Genomic DNA, 19,328 nt, shown 5'->3' on the forward strand with positions numbered 1-19,328 from the left:
TCAAATTTTCTTTCTGAGCTACCTTTGGCCTACTTTCTCCTAGGTTAGAGAAGAAAAATTACTAAACCTAACTATGGTCCAAAAATAAATGCCAAACATCAAACAAGACAATACACGACCTTATATTATGGTTCTTTTGTTTTCCACAAGTAGCATCTTCTAGTCTATATATGTGTTGGAAATACTGTTTAGACAGGATACTCTATTTAAGGAAAGCAGAAATCAATTCAGCGTTCAGAGACTTTCTCCTTCCAAGGTATTCAGTCAAGTGTCTAATTGTGACTCCTGTGTGGCCTTTCTAACTTGTACCCAATGCAACCCTTTAACTAAAACTTTAAAGGTATCTGGGTTTAAGAACACTTGAGAATATATCAATACAAAATTTTCAGTTTCAAGTTGTCTTAAGGTATGGTGAAAAAGAACCAACAGAATAATTTTTTTTCATTTTCAGGAAATAAAGACTACATTTCAATAGTGACTACTTCTAAGAACAGAGCAGTGAAAGTCCATTCATTTCTGATGATCTTATCATTGCTTGAAGGTGAAAAGGTCTAACAACTCAAATAGAAGGAAAATCTTAATCTCAAGTGATCATTATGGGCTATGTGTTCATGATATTAAAAAAAAAAGACCAAATGACTTAGTTTTTTTTTTTTTCATTGAATTGTCTTTGTTCAGGCATTGTTATAGAAAATTTAAGGTTAACAGAAAGAAACCTTATGTGAAACCTTCAGAAGAAACCTTTATGCAACCCTTACATGAAATGAAGTTACTAAGGAAAGAACTGGATTTTAGTGCTGACGTTCCCATATTTACAATTCATTCTTTCATTGCAGAGTGACAAACGAACTTTGCTCACCTTCTTGTAATAACTTTAAAAATGGGACTGGTGACTGTATTTACCAACCCTGCCATTTCTCAACATAATTATAGAATATATCCTGAATAGAAAAGTTGTTTATGACCTATGTTAAAATAACACAACTGAAAGAGTAATACTTTCTCCTCCCGTTCCACCCTCTATTTCTCCAACCATTTGGTAGCCAGCAGGGATTTTTATTGTTTCTTCACATATTACAATTGTGTAATCTTTCTTAAACAACCTTAGCTTAAATGATTCCATTTAAGTCATGTTTGATGTGCGATATGATATTTTTAAATGGCTTATGGTAAAGCAGTGAGCTCTCTTACAGACAGATGTTACGATGTTCTTAGTAATTTTTATGAATAGAATTCTATATATACAAACATTCAAGGGTAGGTCTTTTCTTCTGAGATTGCAGCTAATCTGACACGTAGCTCAACAAGATAAGCTGCTGTGAACAAAACTAGGCCTATGTGTGGTCAAAACCAATTTACTTCAGCCATTCATCAATTACTTAAATTTAAGAATCTTAAAATTAATTTATCCTGGAACTTTACACAGTTAACACATATAGTTTTTCATTTTCCAGGTGGAATAATCATAGAAATTGAAAAGACTACCAACCTTTATCTACATTTGTACTAAAAAGAAAAAGAGTTAATATACTTAATAGTGAATAATCCACATTTAAAATGCTTGGCTTTGGTGTGATTTGCTTGGGAGAGATATGTTTATTTAGATAAAGGCTTTAGTTTGTTTTCTTTTTGATGCTCTAGGAATTCAGACAAAATAATCAATCCACACTCAGCTTGAGCTAAGCAGCTATAAAATGTCCTCAGCTGAAACTCTTTCTAATCTCTTCCTAGGATCTTTTGGTAAGCTTCCACCCTCACCTCAACTCTGGAACATTCCCTTTTGAGACCTACCACCCCTCCTCCCATAGCAAATGACACTTTTTAATGAATCTATCCCTTTGATCACCAGACTGTCTCTTAAAGGAGCTAAAGCCAATAGGCCTTAAGTTATGAACAGGATGATGCAACTGGATTATAAAGCAAAGAACTGTGCATTGTTTGTGCATAGATCCATCCATGAAAGCCTGGCCACTCTTCAGGTGCCATGTCTACATGCATTTAGCCCATTAAAAGGAAGAGCTCTGTGGCTGCCTCCTAAGATAGCAATATATGCATGGTGGTATTTGCAAGAAGCTACTGGTAAAACTGCCATCTTCTTGTCTTCTCCTGCCCTGAGGAGGCACCTTCAGGAACCTCAAGGACCTCAGGCTGCTGGAAACAGGTGGCATTACCCCTCATACACCTGCCCTTGCTTGGGGTGATGAGAACTGTAACCCTCTCTCTCCCTAGGCTACAGGTCCTCCATTTTCTGATTCTAGGTTTAGGGAGAATGAAGGATGCATTAAAGCTTGTTTTTCATTTGTAAATATATGAGTTCTCTGTTTAAAAGTTCATCAGTTAAAGTAAACCTGCTTTTAGTTCCACCTCAAACTAGGAAGGTAGATGTTAACAAAACTAACCAGCTGATTTTTATTCTATGAACATATTTATGTATCAAGTTTTCTACAACAGTTATATATTATATTTTTGTTCTTGTTTAAGGATTGTTTTATTGTTAATATTATTTATAGCTCTAGTATTATTTTAATAAGGTCAGACTAAAGGAAAGTATTTTTTCTCTTATGTTTAAATCCTTAAATACTTAAAAAAAACCTTAAATATAATTTAAAGATACTTAAAAGATACCTTTTACTCAAAATAACTTAGTTTAAAATCTTTAGGTTGTATGAGTTATGTATATAATAGAGAAAAATTGGTCCAGAACCTGGAATTAAATCCAGACAAACTAAGACACAAATTTATTCAAGTAGAATGTAACACACACTTTTACTGAAAACAAAAGTGAAATTGTTTAGGGTAAATAAATGGATTGTTCATTTTTTTATAGTACTTACTCAGGTGTGCCCTTCTTATTCACTTAACCATTACTTCAGGTAGTATTTATTTACCATATGTCCTCGCAAACTCCTAACCTAAACCCTGTTATTTGGGGTAACTTAAGAAATTAAGTAATTAGATAAAAGCAAATTAAAAATGGCATTTTACTTTTTGTCAAACAAGTTGATCAGAGTTTTTAAATTAGTGTGAGTAAAAATGTGGGGAAATGGATAAATTAACACAATTTTCTAAAATTTGACCATATTTATTTGACCATATATATTAATATTAAAAACAGTAGGCACTTTGATCCAACAACTCTCTTTTTGTTAAAGTCCAATTTTTCTGAAAAACAATTGCTCAAGTAAGTAGAATTTGAGGATGTTCATTACATTAAGTACATAAGAGCAAAACATAAACAAAACTTTTAAAAAAGAATAATTACTTTAAATAATTAAAAATGGCTTAGAATTATGGAGAATCTTTGTTTTTATATATTTCTCAAGATTAAAAAAATTAAAAATAATAAGGCAGAATTCGTTAGATATATAGGTCATAATTATAAATGGGTAAATTAAGAGCAAGTCTTTCTATACAATATCATACAGAAAAACCACATGCCCATCTGCACAGTAATCCACAGGCTAGATATGCCTTAATTTGTTCAATTTTTCCTGCTTTGATGGATATCTTGATTATTTTCCATGTTCTAATTTAACTTATTTCATAGAAAAGGTGATACAAATGACTAATGAAAATTAAAATACTGACTTCAACAGTAATCAAACAGAACAAATTAAAACAAAATGTCATTTTTTAAACATGTCAAATTAGTGAAGATTTTCAAAATGACAGTCATTAAATCCTGGTTTATTCAGTGGGGTAGTCACTTACTTATACTATATGTAAGCATATATATGCTCTCTAGAAAGCAATTAGGTCATGTGTATCAAGAATTTTGAAAGCATTTATTTTCTTCTACTCAATAATGGCATATCAAGGATTCTCTAATAAAAAATGATAAAAATATAGACATATCTATTCATCTATTTGCCACCATTTCTTTAAACAGTGAATAGCTTGAACTGGATGATTAAAAATGAAACATTTATTCAATGGACTATTAAGTACCAGGATGAACAGGAATTGTCACTGCTCAGAACTAATTTCCAGAATAAATTGGATGTAAAACTCTATATAAAAAATATATAAACATAATATAATAAAAACTGGCCTGAAAAGAATATACCAAATTTTCTAGTGGATGTACCTGGTGGGAGTAAAAAATGATTTTTATGTTCTTCTTTGTGTTTGAATTTTTTTTTTTAAGTTTCTACTTTTAAAGTAAGAATAAAAAAAAGAAAGAAAATGCATGCCTTGCTACAAAATTCATCATGCTTCTGCCCTTCATCTATAAAATAAAGTCCAAATTGGCTAGGCTCTTGTTGAAGCCCTTTTAATTTGATCCTGACTTATCAACCCAATCTTATTTCTAATGAGTACCCAACTCTACTATTCAGCTTTATCTCAGATGGTCATGAGGCATGTCATGTTCCCTCTAGGTTCCATCCAGGCTCATCTGATCAAGCCTAGACCTTCTCTTCTTTCCTAAGGTTTCTGATCAGGATTTCTGGATGTAACTATTTTAAGCCAACTTCAGCTGCACATGATGCTCAAAGCCACGTCTGGTAATCACACAAAATCACGTTAGACCCTGATTCCAATTAACTCAGCACAGTAATTCAGAAGGAAACCCCTTTTGAAAGCAAGATTCCCCTCAATATTTGTTAACATTGATCATAACAACAACTGTGATCATAACAAAAATAGCAGCTAACATTTATTGAGAATCTTCTATTTACAAGGAGGCTCTGTGCCAACTCCATTTATCTCATTTAATGCTCAGAAAAATCCTCCATTTCACAGATGAAAAAACTGAACCTCAATTAGGTTATGCATTTTTCCCAAGGAGACATAGCTAGTGTGGATCTGAGATTCAACTCTAGCTCTGTCTGAGATCAATATACTCTACACTACCAACTTGCTAATGGAAAATCACTAGAAATCATTTTGCATATGATATATTTTTAGTGATTAATTGCATACCCATGTAGCTAAGTTAAAATGATGTGTGGAGCTACAAAGTTTTCTTTTACATATAAAAACAGATACAAAAACAAATAGAATTTTCCATTGAATTTCATTATATTCTAATATATTTACCTGTATAGGACCAGCCAATCTCTTCAACAAGTTTTCTCTGTTGTCTGTAGTATCCATAAGCCCAGTCTACAACCAAGAAAAACCAATTGATCAATGCATAGAAAAATATGTGTGCAAATTTAAAAAAATATAAGATGCCCAAAGCATCATTCATACCATAAATGGTCCTTGATTACTCTTTTCTATGTCACCTTCCCGATGTCTCCTCCCAATTCCAACTGCCACCATTATAGACTCCACTGTCCATGCTCTGGTAATTAGTGAGAGTTTTAGCAGGGCACAGTTAAAAACTGCTAAAGTTCAGACAGAGACAAAGAAAATATTCTGTGAAAAGCAGGGGCAACCTAGAGGGTTTCATCCCAAAGTGAGACTGGGGTCAGAAAGGACAGCTTGTCCTATCTTCAGACTTTTCTTACCATTCCCTAAGTTGAAGACTTGAAATCCTATAGATTAGAGATACTTTTAAGGTTACAGCCCAAGTTTTATCTGTAAATGCTTCTAGGAGATCCAGAGGTTACCACGTTTTCAAAATTTACTTCCCTACAAGGTAAAACAAAATTAACTGCCTTGAAGAAATGGAAATTTATATGTGTGTGTGTATGTTGGCTGGGAGAAAGGTTGTGTTAGACGGTGTAGGTGAATTTGTGTCTTGGAGGAACAGAGATGGCTGATGAGGTAATACAGTGGGAAGCTTGGAGTACCATAAAAGTAGTGGATGCTTCATGACCTAGAGATAGAGACTCTACATCTTGAACGTGGGACAAGGGGTACAGAAAAGAAAATGGATGGAAGTCAAAGTCTCACTCCACACAATTCAAAATTTTGCCTGGAGTCATTCCTGTACCCAAGAAACAGGGATGTTATGATTCATCCTCCTCCTTCCTGTGCCGTTGTGTTATTGCTCCCTTTATCCCAGCCTGTGTTAACCCTAGTACTCCATTTCAGCTACATTGTGGGCAGAATAAATCTTCGTGAACTAGGTTTGGAACCTGATCAGTGTTGACAAAACTATTTCTGTAGAAAAGGCTACAGGAGTTCCCTGGTGGCCTCGTGGTTAGAATTCCTGGCTTTCACTGCTGTGGCCCGAGTTCAGTCCCTGCTTGGGAACTGAGATCCTGCAAGCTACATGACGTGGCCAAAAAAAAAAAAAGAAAAAAGAAAGAGAAGAAAAGGCTACAAATAGCTCATTTACAAATGAATGTGTGGAACATTACTTATTCATAAACTGGGGTTCTGTCAATATAGCTTTCATTTGAATGTGAGGACTTATTTATACCATACCATACCATATACATATATACATATTATATAAATAGATAGATAGATCTTTCTCATCAGCTGCGAAGACAGACCCTACTTCCTCTTATTCTCTCTACACAGGTGTTTTTTTCTTTATTGACAGCTCCCAATTTCAAGGAGGCAAAAAACTCAAGGACATTTCAGAAATTATTTTTCTCTCCCATGTTATATACAATCTGATTAGAACACGGTAATACATACTAAAATATTTTATAAAAACTTAAAAGCAGGCCAGCTTCCAGAAATACACATTCTGAATCCACAGATTATTCAAAACCAAAACCTAGCTTGGAGAAAACAAAAAAAAAAATTGTTTTAAAAATTTCATTACCCATAAATATAGGTAAATATTCTACTGGCTGTGGAGCACATTTCAACAAATAATTTGTTTTTATAACAGCTTTACTGAAATGTGATTTACACATCTTACAATTCACCCATGAAATTTAATGGCATTTAGTATATTCACAGAGCTGTGCAATCATCACTACAAACAATTTTAGAACATCTTCATTATCCCAGAAAGAAACCCCATACCCTTTAGCTGCCACCCCCTACCCCATTTCTACCTTCACTAAGCTACTTTATCTCTATAGATTTGGATATTCTAGATATTTCTAAAAAACAGAATCACACAATACCTGGCCTTTTGTGACTGGCTTCTTTAACTTTGCATAATTAACATTTCCAAGGTTTATCCATGTTGTAGGATATATCAGTACTTCATTCCTTTTTATTGTCTAATAGTACTCTATTGTACGGTGACCAAGATGGCCTTAAAATTCCCCTCAGCTTGACTAAACTTTAGACAGGCTACTTCCTAGCTCTAGGCTCTTGACCTCCCTTTTCTTCCAGCATTCAGTTTAGAAAACTTATAAATTTTCTCTCTATTCCTTTAAGATGTAAATCTTTTTTATTAGCCACAGGCCAATTTTACAACTAGGACTGTACTTCTCAAGAATATGGGAATTGTCTCTCTGAAATGTAACCATTGAAGGAAATAAGCACCCTTATCTCCCACTTTCTGTGGGAGGGTAGGAACCTAACTTCCAGCTAGGTGTCTTGCTCCAAGTTGCAAAAACTACCTCCTGTCATAATGATATGAGCTTATTTTTCCTTTGAATAGAGACAATTAGCAAATGCAGATGGCCTATGACTTCCTCTCATGTCCTGCATTACTTTTACACTGGGGCTTAACCTAGCTCGTAAAAAACCTTACCCTCTCTGCCTCATCAGAGTTGAGCTCAGACTGGATTCTGCCTTCTCTCCCCTGCTGCAATAGCCTTGAAGAAAGTTTTCCTTGCCTGTTTAATTTTGTACGCTGTAATTTTTGTTTTGACGTTGGCTATGCCACATTTCTTTTATCCATTCATCAACTGAGGCTACTTGGGTTGTATCCTCTTTGGGGCTATCATGAATAATGCTGCTTTGAATATTCATGCATATATTTACTTTTCTACTTAAAAAATAATCATTAGGTTCATAATTTTTTTTTTACATAGAGTTGTACCATAAAATGGTAGTCATTTAAGGTTAAATTCTGGGGACAAGTGTTTTTTCATGATCAAGGAATATATACAGTTATGGCCTCAAAGGTCATTTGATCCAGACTTTAAAAGACTACAAAAAAATAATTTTAGAGATAAGGTAATTTTTCCCAAGGAAATGTAAGTGGTTTGTACAGGCAGAAAGTGACAAAAACGGAAACAATAATCCATGGCTTCTGCCTCGTACTCACTAAGTCTTGCACAGTATCAAGGATTCCTAACAATCCTGAGCTATTGGTTACTCCCTTAAGTGCTCTGCCTGAGTAGGAACCTCTTCAAGAGAAACAAAATAGAACAAAACAATACACTGGGGTTGAACTTCACCAGCAGGAATTACTTAGACAAATAAATTATAGAGAATTGGGACTTCCCTGGGGTCTGTGGTTTAGATTTCGCCTCCCAATGCAGGGGGTGAGGATTTGATCTCTGGTCGGGGAGCTAAGATCCCACATGCCATGGGGCCAAAAAACCAGAACATAAGAAAAACGGAAGCAACAGTGTAACAAATTCAACACAGATTCTGTTGGTCCACATCAAAAAAAAAAAAAAATTATAGAGAATTGACTGTATACCTAATCTGACCTGGCCATCAGTTGGAATTTTCCTCTGAAACTTTGCACTGACCACAGGGAAAAGATTTTTTTGTCATCTTTTATGTTTTGAATATAAATATTTTTAAAATGTAAAGACATTTTTGTCATATAAGTGCATTTTGATGACTTCAGAAGATCAAATACTACACAAAACCTACATTGAACAAGTATTATGCTGAAACAGATAAAACAACTAAGCTCTTGTTTTAATGGTTCAGGCTAAAGGATGACAGCAAAGTGTCAGCAGATTTAGCTCTCCTTGTAGGGCTTTACGGCTACACAATCAGCATTTGTCCTTGGTTTCTAATTACTTAGGTTAAGAAAGCTTTTTTCAATACAAGATTCCCAGGTGTTGGTAACTCTCTTCAGTTCCTTTTTGTATTGTTCCCTTAATTATTACTTCAAATAATCCGTTACACATTCATATGCTAATTACATAGTCCTTGGGCGTGAGAGAGTACCCCACTTTTAAAATTCTACTTAGAGATCTGATAGATGAGATGTGATAGCTCCAATGAACAAGAAAAAAAGAATCTAGGTTCACTTTTTTTGTTGCATTATATACTTTGAGAACCAGTAAATCCTATATAAAGTAGAATCTATCAAAGTGCTTACACATTTTAAAATCAATTAGAATAATGAAACATAGAATTTTTTTGTTTCTGTGGATTTTAGTTTCTTTAGTTTTTATATTTTGTTTCTCTCTGTTCAAAAGTATTTTCCAGGTCTGCTTCGGTGTGAGTGTTTTGTAGGGATAAAACTAAGAAATAAATTTCAGGAATGAATTGTACACATGATACACAATAAGAACATATACATCAGTATACCTTTTTAAAAGGTAACTCTAAAATTTGTCCTGAAAAATTTTTCATCATGAAGTGGTTACCAAAGTTGAGAGAAATTTGGTTTATACTATTTTAGGTAACCTTAAATGTCTCTGTTTCAATCTATTCCATCCTGTACTTACCTTGAGCACCTACTTATTTGCAAACATGTATATGCCACATATTCCTTTATTTTTCTTTACACTCAAATGGAAACCAAAGTTTTGATAACCACCACATGGATGATGTAGATAAATTTAGCATTTTTTTGCGCATGCTTTATAAACCAAAAAAAAAAAAATAATGTTGCTCATTTTCTACTAAAAATATCATTATAAATATTTTGAATTATACAAATGCCTCTGATTTTGCCCTAAATGCCTAAAGAAATTCTCTGCTTTATGTTGATCAACAATTCATCACCTGTATTCTACCACATAATCTAGCAGCAGTGCTCTGACAGAATACACACACACACACACACACACACACACACACACACACACACATATTTTAATGCTATTAAGAGGCCAAATATATGACAGAGAAGAAATAGGGTGGTCCTCAGAAAAAGTAACTTCAGGTAGAAAATAGCCACAGTTATAAATTTGAAGACTGGGATCCTAAAACTAGATTTCTCAAAGTAGACTTTTCCAAGATAAATGATATTTCACATCCTTTAAAAATATCACTAAGGAACTTCAGAGGAGGGGAAAAGGAAGTCAGTTGATGGAAGAAATCTGGAAAGGCAGAGAAGAAGGAACAGAATTATAGATGAATCTTTAAAGCCTTTGAGTATAGACTTTGATTGAGGGAAGACTTGGGGAGAGGGTCTAAAATGTCTCAGGTAGAGGAAGGGCATTGGGCAAATCATGGAACCAAAGAATTGGGAAGCCAGCTGGGCTCTCCTATAGGGTCTGTGTAGGTCACTAGGGATTTACTAGGGACTTGGTTATGGCTCTCCATGATACAAGGGTCACATCAATCTTCACTTTTTGTTTTCATCCTATTCTCTCCTCTTATCTAGATTTCTTTTAAAAGAGCGAAAGAGATAATCTGCTGAGCTGACTGAAAAAGTGTTGAATACATTTTGTATACTGAGTATATTTTAAAGAAAAATAGTAAATAAATAAACCCACAAACAAACAAATATTTCTAATTGAAGTGAAAGAGGTGGCAGGGGGTGGGAAAAGAAAGGTTAAGTGGCTGGTGACCACTTAGAGAAGAACGTGGAAATCCCTGGAAACAGACTAGTATTATCAGAGTGATTATAACCATCCCCTAAATCATCTGACAGTCAGACATGCATAAGGCTGAAGTGGCAGTGATAAAAAAGGTTGATGGTTACTGTAGTCATAACTATCAATTACTGAAAACAAAATAATAGCAGTCCCCTCTCAGAGAAGAAAAAAATAAAATCAGAAATGAGTTCCTTTAAGGAGAGAATCAGCTTTTGATTAATGAACACCTGTGAACACATCATCTGGCTACAAAAGTCCTTTATTTCTTCAGATACTCTATTGTAAATATCTTTGTTTGATAAGAAAGCTGAGTTTATGACCCAAGTGATCTAAACCAAAACCTTGATCAGCCAACTGAGGCAAACTTTCCAAGTAAAATGAAATCTGCCCATGAGTATGGTATAGAGTCTATAATATCATAATATCATACATGGCAGGTTTTATCTGTGCATTTTCCTGTCATTCAGTGTTTGCTGTCAAATTGTGTTAGCACATACCTCATCTTTACCTATCTGGAATATAAACTTGTATCCAGTATATATGCAAAGACATTTGTGAAACATAATTTAGTTAATTATGGTAATTCAGATAATAGGCTTGTTTAGGATATATTTATAGTTCAAACACTGTACTCACTGTTAATCACTTCAGATGTAACTTTAAAAAACACACATATATTATTTTCCCCAAAACCATTTGTCTTCCAATTTCAACTGCTTTCCAGGGTTATAAAAAAAGAATACCATTAGTTTTCTCCTCTCTGCAGAGGTTTAAAAATGTAAGTACTTTTTACAGTTTCAAAACTTAAATTGCAACTTATCACCAAATACGAGGGCACATGAATTCATACAGTTAAAGATGGGAATTCTGGAAAAATGAGTTATTAGGGTACAGGTTACCTCTTTATTTAATGATAAGGTTAAAGAGATGAAAAAGTAGATCCTTGAGGCACTATACTAAAAAAGAGTCGAATGGTAAAACTGTAAAAGGAGATGGAAAGATTGAACATAAGGGATAAGGGATAAGGTAAAGAAGAGGGGGCCATTTCTTCCATATGCTTGTTTTGGTTGTCAGACATCCAATGAAATACATATTTCTCACAGGACTTAGGGAAGAGTTTGGAGGTGAGCAATTAGGTCTTATTGTTCCTTAGACACTGAGGACTGTGTATGCGTTCCCAGAGAAAGTTTGTACCTTGGCAATATGTCTACCAAACCTATTCAATGAAAGCTCAGAACATTCACAGGCTTGTCTTGGAAAGTCACCAGAGTATTTTCTTACACTTAGATAAACGCGTTTAATCTAATGTGATTTATCTACGTTTATAAAGTTGAGGTATTTACTGTTGAAAACACGTTCATAATTTTATCTTTATCACATAAGTAATAATACCTGTTTCAGATGAATTAAAAAAATAAAGATAAGCAAAATAATTTAAAAAATCACCTATAATCCCATCTCCTACAGAAACTAGTATTTACAATTTCATGCATGTATATATATTTTTCTAGGCGTTATACTATGCAATATAATAATTTTATACTTTACATTAATTGAATTACACTATTTCATTATTTGGTGACTTGCTTTTTCTACATAATAATAAATCACTTCCCAAGTAATAAATATGGTTTTATAGCACCATAATAGTTCACCTGAAGCATTCTTCTACTTTTTGGATATTAAAATAAAAAGTTGATTTAGCTTTGGAAAATTTATTCCTTGGGCTTAAATGATGAAATTAAGCTACTTTGAACTTCCTGTATAAAATAAAGTCTGTAGGAAGTTAACTGCCACTTTTTATCCCCTGTCAATCTTCTTCTACAACACCAAGAAAACACTAAAATGGAAGAAACTTATTGTTATTGTACAGTGCTACAAACATTATAGCTACCTTGTTTCCATAACTAACAGTGAATTTATTCTGCCTTAAGAGAAAAGCTCAATTGTTGATGGAACAGTGATAATGGGAGCAGAGATAGAAATAACATGTGTAAAAATAACTATTAGAAGAAGCTAAAAATAATATTAAAAGCGGGAGAAGAACCAAATCTGTATAAGAAAAGCATATGAAACTGGGAAGAAAGCATGGACTTCATCAAATTACAAAATATAATATGTTATTATATTTGTGTTATGTATTATTATATTATTATGCCATTATATACTTTTATATTATTATCTGTACAATAATAATGTGTTATTATTCAACGATCTAAATAATGGTTCTGTTGTGAAGTCTTACGCCCGTGCGCTCTTACTGAAATCAGGTGTAGAGCAGGAACGCCTGCCATGTTGCCTTAGGATTAGGATTGGTTGGGAAATTCTGGACAATTGACATCTTAAAATAGCCAAGTAGAAAAAAAAAAAAAAAGCCAAGTGGAGAATACAATGGGATTCCATTCACATCTACCATGAAAAGCATAAAACACCAAAAATTGCATAAATAAAGAGATGAACTATTATTAATATAAAAAATGTGAATAAATTAAGAGACCTACTACATCGTTAAATGGGAACATTGAATTTGGGTAAATTATCAGCTGTTTCCATATTAATAAACAGTTCGGGTCTCAATGGGGTATTTTTAACTGACAGATTATTCTAAAGTTCATTTAGAAATATAAAGGGAAAATAATAATTGATAAGAAAAAGGGAGAAATAATGGGGGCTTGGTTAACCAGTTACTAAAAGATAAATCGACAGGCTGATCAATAGAACAAAGCATATGGCACTAAAATTGGACTCAGTATAGATACAAGTTTAATTCATGATAAAGAAACATCAGATAAGAAAAGTATGAAAGTTCAACCCATATTGGGAACACTGGCTTTTTGGAAAAAGAAGTTAAATCACACTTCACACATAGACCAGACCAAAATACATTTCAAGTGGATTAAAGAATGATTTAAAAAGGTTATACAAAAACTATTTTAAAAAAGGTAAATGAATATTTAATTTATTATAAGATGGGGAAGGCCTTTCTATGCAGGAAAAAATAAATCATAAAGAAATAGTCACAGCTTTGATTATATAACATTCAAAGCTTGTAGCAAAATGCTTAGTGAAATGCAAATTACAAATATTAAACTATTGGTAACTGCTAAAACACATTGAACAAATATAATGATATATTTCAAACATATATAATTCTTACAAATCAATAAAGGCAAATATATGAACAGAGAAGTTTTGCTTTTTTTTTTTTTTTTGTGGTATGCGGGCCTCTCACTGTTGTGGCCTCTCCCGTTGCGGAGCACAGGCTCCGGACGCGCAGGCTCAGCGGCCATGGCTCACGGGCCCAGCCGCTCCGCGGCATGTGGGATCCTCTCGGACCGGGTCACGAACCCGTGTCCCCTGCATCGGCAGGCAGACTCTCAACCACTGCGCCACCAGGGAAGCCCCAGAGAAATTTTTAAAATGCAAAAATAATAACGCTATAAAGAACTATTAGACTTCAGTAGGTATAAAAGAAACAGAAATTAAAATAACACTGAGATATCATTTTTCCAGCTATCAAATTGTCAAAGGTATATAATTTTAATTTTTTAAATATTCAATGATGCCCAAAATATCTTAAGATGTTCTTTTACGTACAGGTGGAAGTATGAACTAGTATAAACTTTATGGAAAGTAAGCTGGCAAGAGTTAACAAGATTCTTAAAATACTTCATATTCTTTGAGACGGTAATTCCATTCCAAGGAATATATTTTAAAAGATTAACAGAGATGAGAACAAAGTGCCAGGTACCAAGATGTTTACAGCACTGAAACTAACAGTGAACAATTGGAAAATATGTTCATGTTCAAAAAGTGGGGGAAATTTAAATGTTCATCATGTGAAATGGTGTGAATCCATTAAAATTAAGTTTCAAAAGTTTTATTGATGTGAAGAAATGTACCTAGTATAAAACATCAAGTTATGATGCAATTTTGAGAATATCACATAATATTCAGAAATGTAAATTTCCTCATGCTGTGCCACTGGGAGTGATTTTTACTTTTTTCTATGTTCTTATGCTTTCCATGTATTTTGAGTTTGTATGAGTGAATATTTTAAAAATTTGAAGTGTATATGCACTTCTGAAACAATATCTCTGATTCTACAGCCAAAGAGGTTAGAGACAAATATATAACTATGTTTTGCTTGAAACCCCCAAAAATACTTGAAACCCATTTTTCACTGCTTATTTTGAATTTTACAATAAAATCTTCTCCTTACTCACAAGAGCCTGCATGCATTAGCTAGTGTTAACCGCATGTTTAAGTTTAGGAAATCATAGCCAAGTCTACACATGGCAAGCAATCTGAGCACTTCAGCTACCAAGAAAACTAAAAACAAGAGCCATAGCAAAATAGCAATGCAGTAACTCGCAGATCATCTTATTGGCCATAATGATCACATTGACTGGATCCTTTATTTTTGAGTAGACCTTGAAACAGCCTTATTTTAATTTGTGTCTTACTTCTAATAATACCTTTCACTTACATAAAATTATGCCCAAACATAGGAATCTATCCATTAAGTGGGAAAATCTGGCAACTTGGAGATGGCAACCTCTTCAGAAATAGGTGTGGATCATATGTTAAAACTGCTGCTGGTGTGTGGACTGATTCACCACGTAGTTATGTCTGGGCAAGGCAGAAAGATTTTCTTGACTTCTTTCCAGAATATTGACTAAAAATTCATTTTTGTCATGTTTTTCATCTTTTACTTTTTTCTAGAAAAATGGAAAGCTTTTATTCATAAGAAGCATATTCATTATAATAAAAGACCAATATTTTCAATGGATTTTTAATGATTTAAAATATTTTTGATATTATAATGATTTAAAATATTTTTGTCAATATATTTTATAGACTTAGTAAGCCACATTAAATCTGCTTTGGCTTGGGCAACATTTCAAAAAGAAACCACAGTGAGCACACTGTAGACCTACCTAATTTAAACTATAAACATATATCAATATTTTGTGCCTCTTTTCACTAATTCTTAGGGTTAGAAATATAGACTTTCCCTTTGAGCCCTGACCTTGGACGAGTCACATGTCTTTGCTTGTATTTCTACAATTGTAAAATAGAAAAAGGTATCTCCTGTTTATTAACAAGATGCTACAACAAAAGATATGGCATATATTAAACCATTTTGAGTTCTTTGTAAAAAATGTGTTTTTCAACTCACATGATTTCCTGAATTTATTTTTCAAGTATTTAGTTTTTCCTTTCAATAGTGAAGCAAAAAGAAAAAAAAAAATGACATATCATGGGCACAGCATGATAGCATGTGCTTGTTCAGTCACAAAAGTATTCATTTGTTTACTGTTGCTGTTTGATTTGTACCCTAAAGTATTCTTTAGTCTTAAAGATAAGTATGGACACAGTGCAGATAGAAAATACAAAACCCTGTATTCAAATGTTGAACTGAGTCCCACAAGAGCAATGTGAACACTGAAAAACATAGTATTTAATTTTAATTAAACTTAAAGGGGCTATCCTTATCTAATTTCCTAGCTATATTCCAAAATGAATACATTTTAAAAAGCAGGATTTTTACAACATTCATGCTTTCTTTGTTTCAGAAGGACTTAAGGGGGATTAAGATCATTATTTATTTAAAAGTTCCCATTGTTTACATTTTAAAGAAGTTCCTCATTTTAGAGCCACCTTCCCCACTAGCAATTTTAAAGAATTAAATGCTTTGATGACATCCTTAATTAGTTGGCTTTCCATTGTTAACAAGCACCTACCAATATTAGTCACTGATTTCGCTCTTAATTGTATAAAAATGATTACATCTATTGCTTTATTGATACAGATGTTTCATTGCCACCAGACTACCAAGAGATAATTATTATTCATCATCTTATCTTGCTCTGTTACAAAATGTATTTGAAGTAAGTGGAAACTGCTCAAACCCTATTGGCTCAATTGATTGGTACAGTACAGGGATGCTCCATCTGGCTAGCAGAATCGTTTTATTTGATTTCCTCTGCTTGATACTTTTATTCCCCCCACAATGCCTCTACTCTTCACAAAGCACCCCAGTTGTACTCTCTTATCTTTCTACGGTAGATGTATACATTCTCCATGGAGCTTGGTGCCTCCATAATACTCATTCTGTGAACCAACATCAGTTCAATCATCAATCACAACACACTTATCTTCAAGTCTTGCATGGGTGTCTGATCCTGACCAAAGACAGCATTGGGTCTTACTGGCCCACTGGTGCAAAAGTTTTTCCTAACTTCTGCCTGAAACTTGAAAGCTCTCTGCAGTGGCAGATGCTCAAAGATGCTCATTAGGTTGCCTCGATTATCCAGGTTTATTGCACTCAGAGGAACAGTACCTAAAAAGCATTCTCGTTCAGTACATAATTAATAGCCTTAGAGAACAGTGCTCATTAGTTACTTTTTACACACAATCACAAATGGTTGGCCAGGGGTTGGATATATGTATTTTGGAATAGTTCACTCAATTGGAACAAATATGTTTTCTCTCCAGGTGTATCGTTCTGTTTGTGAGGATGTCAAGAGACCGAACAAGTTAATGCAGTGTTTTCAACCTGGCTTGCAGCCAGGATTCTGCTGGCATTTTGCCCTCGAGTTACTGGGCCACTGAGACACCTTAAGATAATTAACATATTCCTGCAGTGTCTAATATGACAGTGGTGATGGTTAAATGAAAAAGAGCACCTTACAGCAGACCAAGGGTAGCATCTTTGAAACTCAAGGGAAAAGAAAACGTGTTTTTTTATGAAAGGATTTAGGCCTTGCGATTTATATATGATATATCATGAAGACATGAGATATTGAGATAGAACTTATGTTTTCCTTAATATCTTTTTAAACGTCTAAGTGACTTCACACTTTTCTGAAGTTTATGCTTTTCCCATTGATTTCATTAATGGCCAACATTTTTGGTGGAAAATGTTTAACTGATAATCTATCATATGTCTAGCCAAAACCATGTTGATTTAACCTTGGAAATAAAATCTCATGATGCCCATTTGGTGCTCAAATAAATGTTATTTTATTGATGTTTTGAGTTTTACAATAAAAGAACAAAGGAGTGACTGAACAGATCTATGATTAAAAGAATTGCTAAAATCAGCCCTCCAAGTATACTCTTAAATATAAAAATAGTGAACTTTAGATTAAAAATAATGCTTTTCTCTTTTCCCATATTTATTCTTTAAATGGTCATACTGACTGAACAGAGATTATAGGACGAAAAGGCAAGGGCTAAATGCTTAGAGATGCTATGTCTTTATATTTAGCACTAAGATTTCACTAAAAGAGTTCATATTCATGTTAATATGGTTTACAGCTACTTGCCTCCTACAGTGGCTCACCTTCTCCAGTCAAGGGTGCTGCTCACAAAAAAAGGAAAGCTAATTTTGATTTGTGATACTTTGAAAGGCTGTGTATCATAATGGGAAGAGACTGGAACTAGGGACGGAGATGACGGAGACAGAAGAGCTAGGAATGTAAATCCTGGCTTTTAAACTTCCAGTTGTAGACCTCTAGGAGACTCCTTTGCCCCCTCAGAGCCTCAGTTCCTCTATTTGAAAAATAAGTCCCTCCTATACTGGTGAGGGGGTTTGGGGTCCAATGAATTAATTCATTTGAATGTGTTTATAAACACAAGCAATTATGCTTTCATCTGGAAAGAAAACTGAAACTGATTTACACATTCTTTTATAGAATGAACAGTGGTTATTTAATGCATTGTGTAGGACAGGAACTTTCTCTATCCATTCTGTCATGTTCCATGTAAGACATTACCCAATTAATATTGCTTAAAGTGCCTGTTGGATTGCTTACTAGCTCTCTGGGTGAGTCAATGTTTCTAAGTTTCAATTCCCATATCTACAGAGTGGGTAAAACAATCACTATCAACACATGCTTAGGACAAATCACACATGGCTATCAGTCTATAAATATGTATATCACATTTAGAGTTCATCCTGCTATTTTTTTTTCCAGCTTCAGCAATTTCACTGATTCTTTATCTTCTCTGCAAAACAACAAACTTAATTTGCCAACAAATGGGGAGTGGAAAGTCATTTTACATGAAGATTATTTTCAGAAATACGTCCATTGAATTTCAATACAAGAAGTACACATTTTCTACCTATATTTTATAGTCAGTTTTACTCAATAACATACTTAATCTAATTGAAAAGATCCAGAGGAGAACTAGGCTGTTAATAATATACAAATTTTAATTTAATTTAACTGAAATCGATTCATTTAAAAAGCTGAATAGCTACAGGAATAGCTTCAAAGCCAATGAGCACATAGAATTCCCTTATATTACATTAGCAATACCCAAAGTTCAGATTTTGGCATCTTCAACATACATGCAACTATCATGAATCCAGATGAAAGTAAGTCACAAAAACTATGCCACAGTAATGGACCTAATATAGACAACTGTGTCTAATGTAAAGAAGAAAATCTGAGGTAAGAAATTCAAATACCATCAAGAAGTTTCAGTAGATAGTTGAGGAAGTTGACCTAACCACCATTAAAAATCAGAAGGACAACCTCAAAAATAGTAATGAACTATTAATGATGTGAAAAATGGCTCTCATTCAATAGTGTTGCAAAAAATTATTTCAGATAAGAATACTGATATAACATTTAAAAAGCTAAATTATATGAAAAATATTTTCAATAAGGTAGAAAAACCCATTTATAGTTTTTAGATTTCATCAAAATACTGGAGAGATTTTTAAAATAAATAATTTGTGCTTCAAAGGATGTATTTTAGTTACTTAAA

At 33.6% G+C, this 19,328-nt stretch overlaps 1 protein-coding gene across 4 annotated transcripts in view; it reads right to left on the reverse strand.

Annotated features, from left to right (window-relative positions):
- PTPRZ1 (protein tyrosine phosphatase receptor type Z1) overlaps nt 1-19,328 on the reverse strand; it is a 161,003-nt gene that overhangs the window by 103,643 nt on the left and 38,032 nt on the right. For all 4 annotated transcript variants that reach the window (XM_033420395.2, XM_004265510.3, XM_004265512.3 and 1 more), the window contains exon 2: nt 5,041-5,106. In XM_033420395.2, the coding sequence (XP_033276286.2) occupies nt 5,041-5,106 (66 nt within the window). The remainder of the gene's footprint in view (nt 1-5,040; nt 5,107-19,328) is intronic.

This window comes from Orcinus orca, chromosome 9, assembly GCF_937001465.1.
Source record: "Orcinus orca chromosome 9, mOrcOrc1.1, whole genome shotgun sequence".
In the NCBI taxonomy this organism is placed as follows: Eukaryota; Metazoa; Chordata; class Mammalia; order Artiodactyla; family Delphinidae; genus Orcinus; species Orcinus orca.